The 17,459-nt window shown below is 41.6% G+C and overlaps 1 protein-coding gene across 2 annotated transcripts in view; it reads right to left on the bottom strand.

The window, feature by feature from the left end:
- The window catches only part of PRSS12 (serine protease 12), a 223,810-nt gene extending 207,078 nt beyond the window's left edge, over positions 1-16,732 (bottom strand). The window contains exon 1 of one of the 2 annotated variants that reach the window (XM_063458263.1): positions 16,437-16,732. In XM_063458263.1, the coding sequence (XP_063314333.1) occupies positions 16,437-16,440 (4 nt within the window). In that variant the 5' untranslated portion in view covers positions 16,441-16,732. Of the gene's footprint in view, positions 1-15,062; positions 16,086-16,436 lie in introns of those variants that run through there. The other variant, XM_063458262.1, reaches the window with a different exon arrangement.
- Between the last annotated feature and the right edge of the window lie 727 nt (positions 16,733-17,459).

The following is a 17,459-nucleotide window of genomic DNA, read 5'->3' as shown; positions in this document are numbered from 1 at the left end:
GAGCACTAAGTGACACACACACACACAGAAACATACAATGCATTCCTACTCACACACAATACATCCCTTACGTTCTCTTACATAATTAATGCACCCCTTACAGACACACACTGCATTCAATTACATACACAGAAACAAACCTTGCACCCCTTACACACACACACACACAGAAACATACAATGCATTCCTTACACGCAAACACACACTACATCCCATATAAACACACTACATCCCTTACAAATTGCACACATAAAAAATCCCCAACTCATGGATGGGCATTGTAGGCGTATGCCCCCTGGGGGCCCAGACCTTGAGCTGTGTAAGGGGCCCTAAAAAATGGAGCTGCTTCCTGTTCGTTAATTGTTGTGAGCACTGTTAAAAGCAGTCTCCAGAGAGCCTCTTCTACACCAGACCTGTGGAGCCAGACTGAGCCCATCATCAGCCTCTTGTCCTCATCTGGTGGTAAGTAGGCAATCCAATATATTATTAGTGGCACTAATCTCTAATTTACCTCAAATTAAATGGATACTATAGTCACCAGAAGCACTACAGCATAATGTAGTGGTTCTGATGTCTATAGCCTGTGCCTGTAGGGTTTTTAATGTAAACACACTGTCTTTTCAGATAAAAGACACTTTGTGAAGACTGGCGTTGGCCCATATGGCAGAGCATATGGGCGGGGCATTGTGATGTCACATGGTGGGCAGGACATATGGGGGGGCGGCAACATTTTTTTTGCCTAGGGCGGCAAAAATCCTTGCACCGGCCCTGCATATAACATACCTGTCTATACCTCCCTCGTATCTCCTACAAAGGACACTCCTGTCACAAACACAGCACTCTCCCTCAGTTATACCCAGCACAATATACGTTCCCATCACATATTCAACACCACATACCCTCCCCTGTTCATACTCAGTGCTATATATTTTCCCCGTCATACCTAGTGACAAATACTCTCCTTATGTCCCATACCAACCAAACCAGCATCATCTCCACCAGAAGATTCCCTCCTCTGTCACATGTCTTCCACCCGATACTCTCTGTACTTATCACATGCCACACACCCAGTCATTCCTACCACCAGATACCAACTAATGACTTGCCACTCCACTAGAGACCTATTCCAACTTACCCCATCACATAATGACCACCAGATACTACCTCTGTACCATACAGAACCATCAGATAAATACTCCAGTACATACCAGCCGTTGTTGCAAACCATCTCCTCAGTTATATTCTTAAATTTCCTTGTCACATAACAACACCCTAATAGATACTCACAACCAATTACATGCCCCTATCACATACTAACGCCCAGTTATCCACCTACCCTATGAAACATTCTTAAAGGGACACTATAGTCACCTGAACAACTTTAGCTTAATTAAGCAGTTTTGGTGTATAGAACATGCCCCTGCAGCCTCACTGCTCACTCCTCTGCCATTTAGGAATTAAATCCCTTTGTTTATGAACCCTAGTCACACCTCCCTGAATGTGACTTGCACAGCCTTCCATAAACACTTCCTGTAAAGAGAGCCCTATTTAGGCTTTCCTTATTGCAAGTTCTGTTTAATTAAGATTTTCTTATCCCCTGCTATGTTAATAGCTTGCTAGACCCTGCAAGAGCCTCCTGTATGTGATTAAATTTAGATTTAGAGATTGAGATACAATTATGTAAGGTAAATTACATCTGTTTGAAAGTGAAACCAGTTTTTTTTTTCATGCAGGCTCTGTCAATCATAGCCAGGGGAGGTGTGGCTAGGGCTGCATAAACGGAAACAAAGTTTTAACTCCTAAATGACAGTGAACAGAGCAGTGAAATTGCAGGGGAATGATCTATACACTAAAACTGCTTTATTTGGCTAAAGTAATTTAGGTGACTATAGTGTTCCTTTAACCATCATTTGCATACATCTACCAATTCACATTCATCCAACCAGTCACCAACCTTCCCATTTATATACTCCTACCCATGTCAGCCATCCTAATTTATCCACCAGACACAGGGGTGGCTAATGTAAAAAAAAAATCCTGCACCCGGGTGTCCCTACCCCTTGGCTAACAAATGACAGGTAGTATATTTAAAAAGGATTGGTTTGATAAAATGGTTTCTTTGCATGGTGAGTATTATATTGCATGAGTTTTAGACCAAATATTTTTGATATATAATGAAAGATCTAAAAATCAACAATATAACACGGTTATATAATTGAAGTAAAGAGTCTAATATTATAACTCTATTTGTTGTAATGCTAAATTCATTTTAAAATGCCTGTCACGTAAATATGACATGGTGGCCATTTGCACTTAATAATAAATAAAAAAATTAGCTATATTATGTGTTAGCCAAATTGTACACCAATGTTCCAAATTTTTTATTTACAGATCAACTACGGGCAATTACGTGAATAATATATTACTTTACTAGAAAGTTATATAGATAACATTTTAAGTTTCACTGGGAGTGAACCAAGTCATTGACACATTTTGTGACTAAGAGCTTTATTTTATGAAAATAGCATCCATATCTGTGTAGAAAGTTATTAAAACAGTACAGTGAATGTCAATGTATTAAAGTGAACAAATATTCCTGAAAACAAAAATTATTTTGTGTAGCAGATGGTACCAGGGCTGTCCTAAAAGACTGTATTAATATTGCAATTTGTGTGTTGTTTCTGTTTTTATGGTTAAAATGTATGTGGGATTCGTATGATTGTTCGGTAGTTTCCATCTGTACTCCATACGAATGTAAACTACCGAACCAATAGACCACGCCAGAGAGAAGTGTGTACCTTATTAAGCGTTCACACTTCTCTAACCGCAGGTTAATCGGTACTTTAGTGCTGTATCTGGGTGGCCGCCGTTCGGTATACAAACACGTGGCGGCGGCCATCTTACGCACGAAAATCTCAGCAGTGTTTGATCGTCGAGTGTCTGGAGTTCAAATCGGACACTCGATTTGAGGAACACCGCTGAGAGCACCATGGCTCCATAACTCACGAACGGGAAGGCTAATCAGCCTCCAGTTCGGTAGGTTCAAAGTACCGAACAAGGGGATTCATACGAATCCAAGATTAAGCAGTATTTGATGTGTGTTTTACCTCCCGAACGAAGACCGACCGCAGGGCCAAACCCATGGAACTCTTTTCGGATACCACCTTGTGTGCGGTCGGTCAAATTGCACCCTCCACCTAACTCCCGAACTCATGGTCTGATCTGGGTGATTTTTGGATATGTTAGTCACCCGGATCAGGGCTACCAGGGGGTACCCCCAGTATTATTGTAACTGCTTGTTTTGGGGTACATTCAGAACTCGGGGAAAACTACAGTATGTATAATGGGATTAAGTGTCATACTGAGGGGAGGAGATGTGTGGGAGGTAACAGTTACACTATTGGATACTGTACTGATTAAGGTGAATCCCTCCCTTGCATGGGAGAATGCTTTATAAGGAGACTGTGTGGATTAAAAGTCAGTTCTGCTCCTGATGCTGTGTGTCGTCCAGTCATTGGGATCTGTATGGGGATATTCATGGATTACTTTATTTGCTGGAATTACTGCTTCATGGTGTTTTTGCTACTTGTTCCTGAGCCTAACTGGGATCTATAGTGGAGTTAACCTGTGGAATATCAGGCCTCCGCTACATTTCGGTATTATAGTTCCTTTCTGTCCACCCCCTTTGATTTAAAATAAATAAAGTTTAAAAAGATTACTCGCCTTGGTTGCGCATGTTTCCCCAAATTTGGGACGCAACTTTAGCCACTACCCCCATCACCCATCCATATGTTCAGAATGGATTGTTTCCGCTCACATGGGGTGAGCAACCACACTTTAATGTTTCTGTCTATCTCTCCTCCTTCCCCACCTTCCCGAGTTTCACCTGGTCAACCTCCCCAAGTTACCGGCCCCTTCTCAGACATAGATCCAAACAAGTATATGTAAAGTTGGTTATGTACAGCGACTTCTATTACCCATCACTTTATGAAAATAGTAACATACAACGTTAAGGGGTTGAATACCCCAGGGAAAAGAAGACTACTCTTCTAACAGGTTAAATCTCAAAGGGCGAATGTGGTATGCGTCCAAGAAACACACTTTCACAATAAAACTACACCCGCCCTTTATAAAACATGGTTTCCTACTCAATTCCATGACTTATCAGAAAAAAAATCCAAAGGGGTATCCATTTTCAAACATAAGACCCTAGCCTTTACACTTCAGAGACAATATATAGACCCTAGTGGCAGATTTATACTGAGCCAATTAAATGACGTCCAACACACCATGGCATCAGCCTACTTCCCGAATGCAGATTCCGCTGCATATTTGCAGTCACTACTGGCTAGAATTGAGGAGTTTCACCAAGGAGGTCTGATCCTCTGCGGGGACTTGAATTTTATTCAATCATTGGAACTGGACACAACTGTTGCCCAGACCATAGAAACATAGAATGTGACGGCAGAGAACCATTTGGCTCATCTAGTCTGCTCAATTTTCTAAATGCTTTTATTAGTCCCTAGCCTTATCTTATAGTTAGGATAGCCTTATGCCTATCCCACGCATGCTTAAACTCCTTTACTGTGTTAACCTCTACCACTTCAGCTGGAAGGCTATTCCATGCATCCACTACCCTCTCAGTAAAGTAATACTTCCTGATATTATTTTTAAACCTTTGCCCCTCTAATTTAAGACTATGTCCTCTTGTTGTGGTAGTTTTTCTTCTTTTAAATATAGTCTCCTCCTTTACTGTGTTGATTCCCTTTATGTATTTAAATGTTTCTATCATATCCCTCCGTCCCGTCTTTCCTCCAAGCTATACGTGTTAAGATCCTTTATCCTTTCCTGGTAATTTTATCCTGCAATCCATGATAGCCACCTGCAAAAAACTAAATAAGCTACTGTCACATTATGGGCTATATGATGCCTGGAGGGTTCTCCACCCAACAGAGCGTGATTACACATTTCACTCAGGAGCACACAATACATATACATGGATTGACACTTTCTTTCTAGATCGAGGGGGCCTGGCTTAAATGTCCGCTTGTACTATAGGCGACATTTCCTGGTCCGACTATAGCCCAGTGGTATGTGAACTAAGTGACTCATTTCAATACCGCGGTAAAGGGTCCTGGAGACTGAATGAGTCTATGCTTCACGACAAAGGTTTTGTTGTAGACATTACCGCAGCGCTTACAGATTACTTAGATTACTAAGCTTACATCAGGACAGGGAACCTCTGACACAACAGTATGGATGGCTCATAAAGCAGTGATCAGAGGCCTCTTCATAAGACGCCCCTCATATCTTAAGAAAACACATCAGTCGTCCCTCCTAGAATGTCACAAACAATTAGCCTACATCTCTAATCTAAACAAAGCCAACTCGTCCCCAGAATTGGCAACTAAACTAGCCACCTTAAATAAACGACTTATGGAATTGAACGTGGAAAATACTAATTACTTCCTACAAAAACTAAAAGCACACTCCTGCCACACGGGTGGAAAAGCTAACAAGACACTAGCTAATAGATTGCGTGGAAAAATGGCTTCAGCCCGAATAGCACATGTAGTCACTGAGAACGGGACCAAAAACATGGGCCCCCAGGCGATCTTCTATGCCAATTGGATGCAGATCGGACCCTAAAATCCACGCACCTACTACCCAGGAAATAGATGATTTCCTAGGGAAGGTCCAACTGCCACGGCTCACTCCCGAGCAGACCAGTTCCCTATTCCAACCAATATCGCTAAATGACGTCTTGGACACCATACGTGGACGCCCTTCGGGTAAATCACCGGGAGCTGATGGATTCTCCAATGAGTATTAGAAACAATATGCGGGAATTCTGGCTCCTCACCTATTGTCTGTGTTCCACTCAGCCTCAATCTCTGCCTCGGGAGATGTTGTTAGCCACTGTAGTTACAATTCCTAAACCAGACAAACCCCCTACCATTTTAAAAACATTTGCCCCATCTGCCTCCTAAACACAGATGCCAAAATCTACGCTAAGACCTTAGTTAACAGACTCAATTTGCTCCTCCCGCACATCATAAACGATGATCAAACCTGGTTTGTTAGGGGCAGGCAGGGGCAAGATAACAAGTGTAAGCTCTCACTTGTACTGGAGCATCTCAGGGGCTCTGGCCAGGGTGGTCTGTTGCTAGCACTGGACGCAGAAAAGGCATTTGACCACCTGGGCTGGAGTTTCCTGAAAAAGGTGCTGGCCTCTTACGGCTTTCCAATAGAGGTTATAGGCCAAATATTTGTCCTCTATGCAGAACCCGCAGCAAAGGTACTACAAGCTCCTATCACCCAAGTTAACTATTAAAAATGACACAAGGCAAGTGTGTCCCCTTTCCCCCCTTCTCTATGTCTTAGCCCTTGAGCCACTGTTGCAGGTGATCAAAGACAACCCCCTGATAACAGGTATTCAAATTCACAAAAGGGAAATCAAACTCAGCGCATTTGCGGATGATATTCTCCTGTATGTCTCAGAACCACAGACCTCTCTACATCCTTTGCTAGACTTGATACGTACATATGGATTAGTCTCTTACTACTCCCTCAACACTAACAAAACCCAGGCACTGTGCGTGGGAGTCCCTTCAACCGCCCTAGATTTCCTCAAACACACCAATACCTTTGAATGGAGAACTGACAACATTAAGTACTTAGATGTGACATTCACTAAATACCCGAACGATCTATTTTCGACAAACTATGTCAAAATTTTGAATCAATGTGGTCAACTCCTACAGAGATGGCCACCCCTATTCCTCTCTTGGACAGAGAGAATTATATCTTTTAAAATGTCCATTCTCCCACGACTACAGTACCTATTTCGTAGGCTCCTGTTAGCACTCTCCCCCTCCCCCACTTATTTTAAGGCAATCCAAAATGATTTAACCAAATTTATATGGGCAAAGCCCAGAGTGCCTAGTGCCTTGCTACTAGCCCAATGTAACAAAAGGGGCCTAGTTGTCCCAAATAACAAAACCTATTACTATGCCACTACTTTGGCGTCTGCCCTCCCACACTTTGTAAAATCTAACCCACCGCAATGGGTGACTCTGGAGTGAATGCTACTAAAACCCTATAACTTAAAGGATATCATATGACTGCCAAAAAACTTTAGACCGCCTCTCCCAAAAGGGATTCCGCAGGTTGCTCTACTTTTTGGGACAAACATGCCACTGCATTAAGTAATAGACCGATGTTCCCACTCACAACCCGAATTAATGCTCTTCCATACTGCATTCCTACCTTGCATGCAGCCCCATGGGGTGTGGTTGGACTTACCCATCTCCACCAGATTATCCAAGACAACTCCCTTCTAAGCTTTCAAACACTGTCTGACTCCTATGGCCTACCACCTATGGCCATCTCACTACTCTTATATGCAATTGTGCTCCTTTGTTTTTCAACACCTAAAACCTACTCAAACACAAGGGGATTCTCTAAGCACCCCTACACCTTGGGAGAAGATCTTTATGGCAGGTATATTACCACTGCATTGTAAGCGGATCTCCATGTGTTACACCATGTTGCTTGATTATATCCCCTTCCTTGACTCCAAAATTGCCCTCCAGTGGGAAACAGATATCAAGACTAAAATTACTCCAAAATGTTGGGACTGCATCATAACTGGCCCTAAAAGCCTACTTAAGTCCTCTTAAGCATTACAACTTGCTCTACAGGTGGTTTATGGTGCCGACCAGGCTACAAAAATGTTATCCACAAACGTCCCCGACTTGTTGTAGATGCAGGTTCGAAAAGGGGTATTTCCTTCACATATTGTGGAACTGCACAATTCTCCTACCATACTGGATATCCATACAAGATGTTTTATCACAACTCATGGGAATTACTGTACCCCTGCAACCACTCACATACCTATTAACTGATTTCTTTGCGCATATCCCCGCGCAATATGCGAAAAACTGGTAATGCACGTGCTATTAAAAGCTCAACAAATAGTAACAAGAGCATGAAAATTTGCCCTCTATCCCCAAAATTCCTGACGTACTTGCTGAGCTAGACAAACAGTGACTATATGAAACCAAATACACATCTATTTGCTCCCCCCCCTCCCCCCCCCCCCCCCCCATCCATGCCCTCACGATACACTAAAGAAACTTGGACACTGTGGGATGCGTGGAGATCGGCAAAGTTATAACAGCTGTAATAGGAAAAGGTGAGTTAACACCCCTTGACTAGATTCTGTTTGATGCGGATAGAAGCGCGCAATTGCCCATCCAACATGCTTTGTGTTCAAATTAATAGAATGTACTGTATTTAAGTTACTGCTACTATATGCTAAAGCCAACTTATTGTTGCTACATGTGATACTAGTTGATGTCAAATGTAGATAACCAACTTACCCTTCCCTTCAACCTCTTTCTTTTCTGTACCCCTCAAATATTTGTGAAATCAATAAACATTTAAAATAAAAAAGATTACTCAATTTGTTTCCAGTGCCAAGACTCCTCCACTGCATCTGCCTGTTCTGCCTTCATTCTCATAAAGAAGCATTGGATTGGAGATACACATGTGCGGCCAAAAGCCACAGTCCTCCAATCAAATTCTGCAGCATGATTCCAATAGGAATACTAGGTTTTAGTTGGTTCTGGAGGAGGAAGCGTAACTAGTGGCCAGACCATCGGGCAAACCAGGCTAATGCCCAGTGGGCAGCGATGGCCATGGGCTGAGGCCGGCCCCCTTCCTCTCCACCCCTCACAAACATCCCCTATCTCGTGCCTCTGAAGTCTCACTGCTCAATTCTCTGCCACCCCCTCTCACACTATGTCTCCACCCCTCACACTATGTCTCCACCCCTCACACTAGGTCTCCACCCCTCACACTAGGTATCCACCCCTCACACTAGGTTTCCCCCTCACACTAGGTTTCCCCCTCACACTAGGTTTCCCCCTCACACTGGGTTTCCCCCTCACACATTAGGTCTCCCCCCTCTCACCCTCTCTCACTCTGTCACCCTCTCTCACTCTGTCACCCTCTCCTCACTCTGTCACCCTCTCCTCACTCTGTCACCCTCTCCTCACTCTGTCACCCTCCTCTCACTCTGTCACCCCCTCTCACCCTGTCACCCCCTCTCACACTATGTCACCCCCTCTCACACTATGTCACCCCCTCTCACACTAGGTCTCCACCCCTCACACTAGGTCTCCACCCCTCACACTAGGTCTCCCCCTCACACTAGGTTTCCCCCTCACACTAGGGTTTCCCCCTCACACTAGGGTTTCCCCCTCACACTAGGGTTTCCCCCTCACACTAGGTCTCCCCCCTCACACACTAGGTCTCCCCCCTCACACACTAGGTCTCCCCCCTCACACACTAGGTCTCCCCCCTCACACACTTGTCTCCCCCCTCACACACTAGGTCTCCCCCGGCCCCCTCACACACTAGGTCTCCCCCGGCCCCCTCACACATTAGGTCTCCCCCCTCTTACCCTGTCGCCCCCTCTTACCCTGTCGCCCCCCTCTTACCCTGCCGCCCCCCTCACACACTAGGTCACCCCCCTCACACACTAGGTCTCCCCCGGCCCCCTCACACACTAGGTCTCCCCCCTTTTACCCTGTCGCCCCCTCTTACCCTGTCGCCCCCTCTTACCCTGTCGCCCCCTCTTACTCTGTCACCCTCCCTCTCATGCTGTCACCCTCCCTCTCACTCTGTCACGCCCTCTGTCTCTCCCCTCTTACTCTGTTACACCCCTTACACGAATGTAACCCTCTCACACTAATGTCATCCCCTCTTACTCTGTCACACCCCTTACACTAATGTAACACTCTCACACTAATGCCACCCCCTTCTTACTCTGTCACCCCCTCACACTATGCCACCCCCTCACACTATGCCACCCCCTCACACTATGCCACCTCCCTACACTATGTCATTTTCCCCACACACTCTGTCACCTACCTCCACACACACACTGTCACCTACCTCCATACACACTGTCACCTACCTCCATACACACTATCGCTCCCTCTAAACACGGGCACCACTCTGCGCACTCTGGCACCCTCCTGCTCTTTTACACTCACCCTGCCACAGTTACTCCTTTACTCACCCTGTAACCCCTAAAGGCAATCATTCTACACACTGTCATAAAACATAGCGTCGCCATGAACTTAATGCCAAAGGCCACAGGCAGTACACAAACATACACATGCTCAGGGAAACATACATACATATACAAAGATACTCACTGCCAGACACACACTCTCAGGCACACACAGGTAGACAATGCAACAATGTATACAAAGACTAGTTCTCTATATCCAGTACTGCAAGCTTCCCCTTCAATATATCTACAGCTTCTTATACACACACAAGTCAACTGCAATTTTTTTCCAATAATGGTGTTAGTGGGGGCCTCATGTATGAATTTCGCCTAAGGCCTCGCCAAGTCTAGAGCCGCCACTGCCTTCGAGGGCTGCTCTGCTTTTAAATGCCTGGGCTGAATTTTTGTCCCAGTCCGCCCAGGCTAGTGGCCAGACTGGAAGACAGTCAGTAGAGGTGGATTTAACTATGCAATGTAAACACTGCAGTGTCTAACATTGCATGGTTAAAATCACGGGACCACTGCACCCAGACCATTTAATTGAGAAATTATCAAGGTGCCTAGAGTGTCCCTTTAAATTACTGGAAATGTTCTCAAAGGTGCGATGCAAAAATGAAATTTATCATTTGAAGTAGTGCAAAAAGAGAATAATTTAATTCAAAGACATTTAAATTATATATAGAACATTTTGCTTCCAGCAGTACATGTCTCCTCCTCAAGTCTTTCACAGAGTGGATATTGAGAATTACAATTTAATGTCTTATGTAAGATCATTTAATCTATTTGTAATATACTAAGAACACGGTTATCCAAATTTACACTGTCGTAATTATCTTTCATCTACATGTAGTGAAAAATAAACACTCAAGTCCATTTGAGTGTTTTATTGAAGAACATAAACGTGTGGCCTCAAAGTAAAGTCAGTACAGGCTCTTAGTACGTCCACATAGACAATCTTGCATTGAAAGAATCATTGTAAAAACCAACATGTTTACAAGTAACTTACAACTGATATTACTCTATCCATACACCTAAAATATGGTCAAAGGCGAATTGCTGTAGGCTTACTGGTTTAGCACACTGGTTAAAGGACCACTATAGGCACCCAGACCATTTCAGGTCAATGAAGTAGTCTGGGTGCCAGGTCCCTCTAGTTTTAGCCCTACAGCTGAAAACAGCCAGTAGAGGCAGCTTCCGCGATGCTCAATGCGAAAATCGCATTGAGTAATGCTTTCCTATGGGCGGTTTGAATGCGCGCGGCTCTGGTCGCGCATGCGCATTCGGAGCTGACTTTGGCAGGGGGAGGAGAGGTCCCCAGTGCCGAGGATGCCCGGTACTGGATTAAGGTAAGTGGCTGAAGGGGTTTTAACCCCTTCAGCCCAGCGGGAGAGGGGCTCTGAGGGAGGGGGGGACCTAATAACGAGTTTGTTTTCCTGGCACTATAGTGTTCCTTTAAGTCATGCTAGCACCATACACATATCTTGCATATACATTCACACAGATATTAGAGCTCACATGTGTACATGAGTGAAAAACTACTTTTAGGCAAACTTCATGAATTTAATGTTAACCCTTTCTCCAATGCCAGGCACTCCACAGTCCATCATCATGCCACAACTGTATGTTAATAAATATTTTAGAGTGTTACATCAGGAGGTATGATGTGCTCTCCTACGTCTCAGATTTTTTTCCATAATTCTCTGCCATATATAGGCTGTTACAGAATCATGAGAGTTGCAGTCTCATGATCTGGGGGGGGGGGGGGGGGGATACATAGGATACTATGGCAGGATAATTTAAATCTTTAGCTTTGGTCTTCTTCTTCACGGGGCAAGAAAGCAGAGCCTGTTTGTGTTCCCAAGGCTTGTCTAGGCTGAGGGGTTTCATTACTGAATAGAGAGTTTTGGTGACTTTAACCAAAAACTCCAGTGCAGCCAAGTTGGTAAATTCCTCAAATTCCCTATTTTCACTTAAATATTTGCCACATTCTAACTAATGAATATACAATGTAGGTCAATGGGCAGTCTTTCAGGATCAGAGAATCTGCAGTTCTTTCCTTTTCTGTATGAATGTGATTATGATTAAAGATATAATGCTGTATTTTTGTTTTTTTTCATATCAGTATGTCTTTGTAAAATCCCTGGTTTAACCAATTCAGAATCACTGACACATACAGACTGTCTAGAAAACAAGGGATTTTCCTAGCTCAGTTTGTGTAGGGTTATTATAGTTCATTGAAAACATCTGCATTTCACTTATTTCACCATACTGAGGATTACATGTCAACTAATAATCAACTAATAAGAAAACAACTAATATCAGTCAACTACGTGCTGAAAGCCACTGAGCCTATTTGCTACATTTCTGTGGTTGTTTATAAATACCTACACATCTTCTGAGCCCACGTCTTTCTCCCTGTAATAGTAATGTCATTTTATTCTATTTTTTTTAAATGCATTTTTTGCATCCCTTCCCTGTATTTTATTCTTTATCTATATTTAAATAATCCCCTCTCTGAAATAAAATATTATTTAGAAAATAAAACGCTGCTCATCAATCACATTGTCTGAATATATGCACAATAAAAAGGGTTCTGGGGACAAAACGATATTCCCTTGTCTGATATATTTCACATTTAGCAAGCACCTAAACACAGAGCAATGGTTTAAAAAGTCACACCATTTCTAAGGATGACAAAAGTATATGCAAAAACAGTCATAAATTGGGAGATAAAGAGCTCTGAATGCAGCTTGATGAATCACATCAATGGGAAAACTACCCTTTCAATGAATATATGCTACTCCAGGAACTTTGAATCATCTGGTGTCTGGCTGACGTGGGAGCGTGACTGCTCTGTTTTATTTACCAATAAGTGCAATCTGCTGCCATTTAAGAATTCATATTGTTCATGTCACCTGTGTCTCTGGTATATATTACTTTTAATATGTAAGTTCCATCTAATACTTCATGTTAACCCCTTACATTCCAAATGATAAGCACTAGGAATTCCTTTGGTTGCTTTTACCTGAAAATAAAATTTAGCGAAGTGTAGCTTAGTTTCACAGGGAAATTCTTTTGTCAGATTCATTAAGCTCACAGGTAATTCCATTTGCAATTAGTACAAGATATTCTGAAAAGTTAAGCCCACGTTGGTGGCAGAGCACAGTACATTGGTCCTGATGATAGATATTCAAGTATGCAAGAAGTCACCTTTCAAATAACTCAAATAAGGACACACAAGGCAGGGTTCATAGAGAAGAGGAGTCGGGTATTAATCAACTGCAATTTTCCACTCTCATCATCACACAATGCCATTGGTAAAGGCAAATTTTTACCTATTACCCACAAAACAACATAAAAACTAAAATGTCTGTGTTTGTGGATTTAGTTGCGGATTGGTAAATAAATGTCAGTATGAGTGAGAATATGCCTTGCTAGTTAAAGTTGCATATTAAGGTTTGGCAGTTTTGTTCAAAGATTAACACTCACTGCATACCACGTATTAGTATTTTGTAAGCATTCCATCCCTATTTAAAAGTTACACTATTATTTTAATGTTTAACACCAAGTTTGATGGGGACTATGACTCCTATACGAGCTACTGGTGGTTCCTAGTGGTTTGGTTTTGTATTTTATATACATTTATGGATGCGCAATTACTCCATCTACTAAAACAACAGAGTGTCTCCTGAATAATAAACTGATCTAATACCTTATTGTTCATTGATCATTACACTGCATCAGATAATTTGATGTAACTCACCATACCTATATGATAAGGTTTAGTACAATTAGTCTCAATGTAAATTATATGGATTTGCAACTGTGATGATGTCTAACACAACTTACCTACAGAATTGCACTTGGGTCTAGACTCTAAGGTTTAGCACTTCTAATCAGTGGATTTACACCTAAAGTTTAACACCCATTATTGTGAGTTCACTCTTTTATACAAGATTTAGGGTTCCATAATTAAGGTTTAACACTAAATAATGAATTGTTAACCTTTATTAAAATATTGTATCATACAATAAACCAAGCCACATTGTACATGTCATGATTTATGGACACCTAGTTTCTTCTTCACTCTGCTAATTACAGAAAATTAGACTCAGAAGTAGCTTTTGTTTACTTTTTGAAAATGTTTAGTGCACACAGATTCAGACTTAAAAACACAACGTTATACAAATCACTTATTATTATAGGGGGTTAATAAAAATTAAATATATTGCATGCACTTTAAAATATGGATACATGTATTGTAAAGGGAATAATTTCAGTGTAATAAGTGTGACATAATAGACATGCGCCACAATCATATTTCCATTAATTTTATTAGACTCTTTTTTGTTTTGGAATAGTAGAGCTTCTAAAGTGATCTCTAAAGTTGATAATTAACTAACTTGACTTAGACACATATTTAGGATTTAACAACAATGTTTTAACACCTAGATGTAATTTACAAGTAAAACAATATGTCAGCCTCCAGCTACCACATGTTGCTCGTATTATGCATGTGTATCAAGACACACACTGCACACCAGTGGAAAAAAATATATATACATATTTAGTCGTTTAAGAAGAATACATTTGATTATAAGAATTTTCATATATATACACAAAAACAAATACATATATACATACACAATCACACGCATACACTTTTTTTTGTGATCAAATCCAGGAAAACAATATTTTGCCATTGCTTCCGTCAGTGTTTAACTGGTGACATAACAGCAAAAAACTAAGTATGATAACCTGGTGCTTGTATATACAAACTTCAATAGTAGAAACAACTCTTCTGGGCTATTTAATGACCTAGGAATTCATCAGCTATTTTCTTCTACAATCTTAACACTACTCCTAAAATATATCATTTGAGTTTACACATTATAAAACCACTCTGCTCGTTCAGATGAATGATTAACTATGATTAAGATAAGTAGACCCATCTGAACAGAGGTCAGTGACTCACCTTGCTTGCAATCACAGTAGCCCCAGTCCACCCTCCTATGGTTATTCCTGAAGAAGCACCAAGGTTTACTCCTCCCATCAGGGTTCCTGCAGAAGTTGTGGTCTCCTAATCCTTTACCTGGAGTCCTCTCCAAATAAGTAGGCACCTCCACCCAGTTTAAACATTTTGCACCAAATTCTGTTACGTTAACAAAGTCACCAACCGAACCCCATTTTCCTTTGTAATTTGGGCAACCATAATAATGATGGTGTAAAGGTACTGTATGGTGAGGCTGTGGATGCTGGGTAGGGGGACGAAGGGATTGATGATGATGATTGAGATGATGATAAATGGAAGAACTTGAGGACTTGTCAAAGCAGCCCACTATAGGGATGCACCCTAAAATTAGAGCCACAGCAATGCTGGTTATTGTCATGCTGCCAGTACTGTCTGTTTTGTTCCATCTCCACAACTAATCTGGTCATGAATCTGATGGGGGAGGCGGAGTTGCCACTTCCCCCTAATCCCAACCAGCCCATTTCATATTCAAGCAGAGAGAAATGCAGTTTCTCCAGTGCAGAAATCAGTGTCAAGCCAGGCTGACAAGGAGTGACCAATCCACAGCTGAGAAGAGGGAGAACCACAGGCAGGAGGAGGGAAGACGTGGGCTAGGTTACTTATTGAAAAAGAAACAACTTCTAGGAGGTGGACAAAACAGATGGGGAATTCCTCACAACACAAGGAATGTTGTGTCTTTGCTTATTTTTTTTTTCTTTTATTTTAAACAAATCCCACTGTCTGCATCCACGTTATTAAAGACGTCCTTGTGCCAAACTTTATTTTTGGATTTTGTTTGAAAAATAAACTGGAAGATATCCCACAAGAGGCTGCCAGTCTGCAAGGTCTGAAGGTTACGGTACTTATACTAGGAAGTTTAATCCTTACATTTTTTGGATGCACTTCTTAATGTCAACGTATCTAAAAGAGAATTAGAGACAGATGGTGCAAATATATTTCTTTCTTTTCTTCTTCTAAACCATGCGAATATATTTTTATAAGGAATCTGGCTTTTTAAAATGCATTAAAAGAGAAACCATATAACAAATAAAACTGCAGTGTGAAAGAAATGTGACAGTAGTTTCCTTTAAATATCATAAAGCATTCACAAACCTGTTGAGCCATTAAAATAACGCGTTAAAAAAAAAAAAGCTTTAAAACTCAAACAAAATAGAAGAGAAAAGAAATCTCTGGCAAGATGAAAAAAAAAAATCAGTACGTTTCTCTACATAAACGTGCCAAGGAGATGTATGTTTTATGCTAGTATTCGTCTTCCAAATATTTGTTTAATTCCCTTAGCTAGGTTTTTCCAAGCAACGCTAAAGATATGCATAATACCCATTCATGTCTCTGCAATATCCTTGTCCCCAGCAGGCACAAAGCTGTAATAGCTGTAGGTGAGAAGAACTGTCAAACTGTTTCAGACACCCTTAGTAGACTAAAGATCCAAGTCTGTGTCCTGTTAGAGCTTTCGTAATAGAGAAAGGTTTTTAGTCTTGCTGCTAGCAGAGCGATTCCCAAAGAATCTGCTTTGCCCTGCGATATTGATTGAAGGGCTCTTAGTTCACTTACTGGAATAAAAGCAATGGGCTGTGCCTCTTCTTCAAGACTGTCCTCTCCAGCTGTTTTAAAGAGCGTGCACCCAGGCAAAGTACAGCTTGTGGCAAGCGGTCAGATGATACTGCTGCTTGCAATGTGTAGATAGTATTTCACTCATCTCCTAATGTGATTCAAGTGACAGAAATAAAAGAGGATGCTAAACTTGGCTACAGTGTATTTGTTTTGTTTTTAAGGTCAAAATGAAAAGGGGGAAAAAAAGACAATTGTTACAGGGTCATCCTTGCACTTATCTGCAGTCAGTTATTCTGGGAATAGTGGAAATTAATAATGCACTTACTATAGTTTATAAGAGAACAATGTCTTAGCTGAATAACAGACACGAACACCACTTCTATGTTGTGCAGATATGGGCTTCTCCCCCCTTCCCTTAGATTTTCTGTTCTGAGAGGGTCAACTGCCAAATGATGCCCTGTTAATATGCTGCAGGGTAATACAAAAGCAAAAGGTTTAACCCTTTACCGCTAGATCTGTGAGCTGTAAATACCTATAGATACATACATTTATAAGGGATTATTCACTAAACAGTGAAGTTTAGTGAATAAAAAACAAAGCCAAATTGCACATTTTAGGCTAAAACAGTCGAGCTGTGACCTTAGCACAGTTTGAGATTGTTTAACATCTCCGCTAATCTAGCCTAACTTTATAGAGAACCTTAAAAATCAGCTTTAAAAAAAATAAGAGATGCTGTTATTGAAGCACTTAGAGGATCACTATAGTGTCAGGAAAACAAAGCGGTTTTCC

This window comes from Pelobates fuscus, chromosome 6, assembly GCF_036172605.1.
Source record: "Pelobates fuscus isolate aPelFus1 chromosome 6, aPelFus1.pri, whole genome shotgun sequence".
NCBI lineage: Eukaryota > Metazoa > Chordata > Amphibia > Anura > Pelobatidae > Pelobates > Pelobates fuscus.
This window is presented reverse-complemented; position numbering and strand designations above follow the sequence as displayed.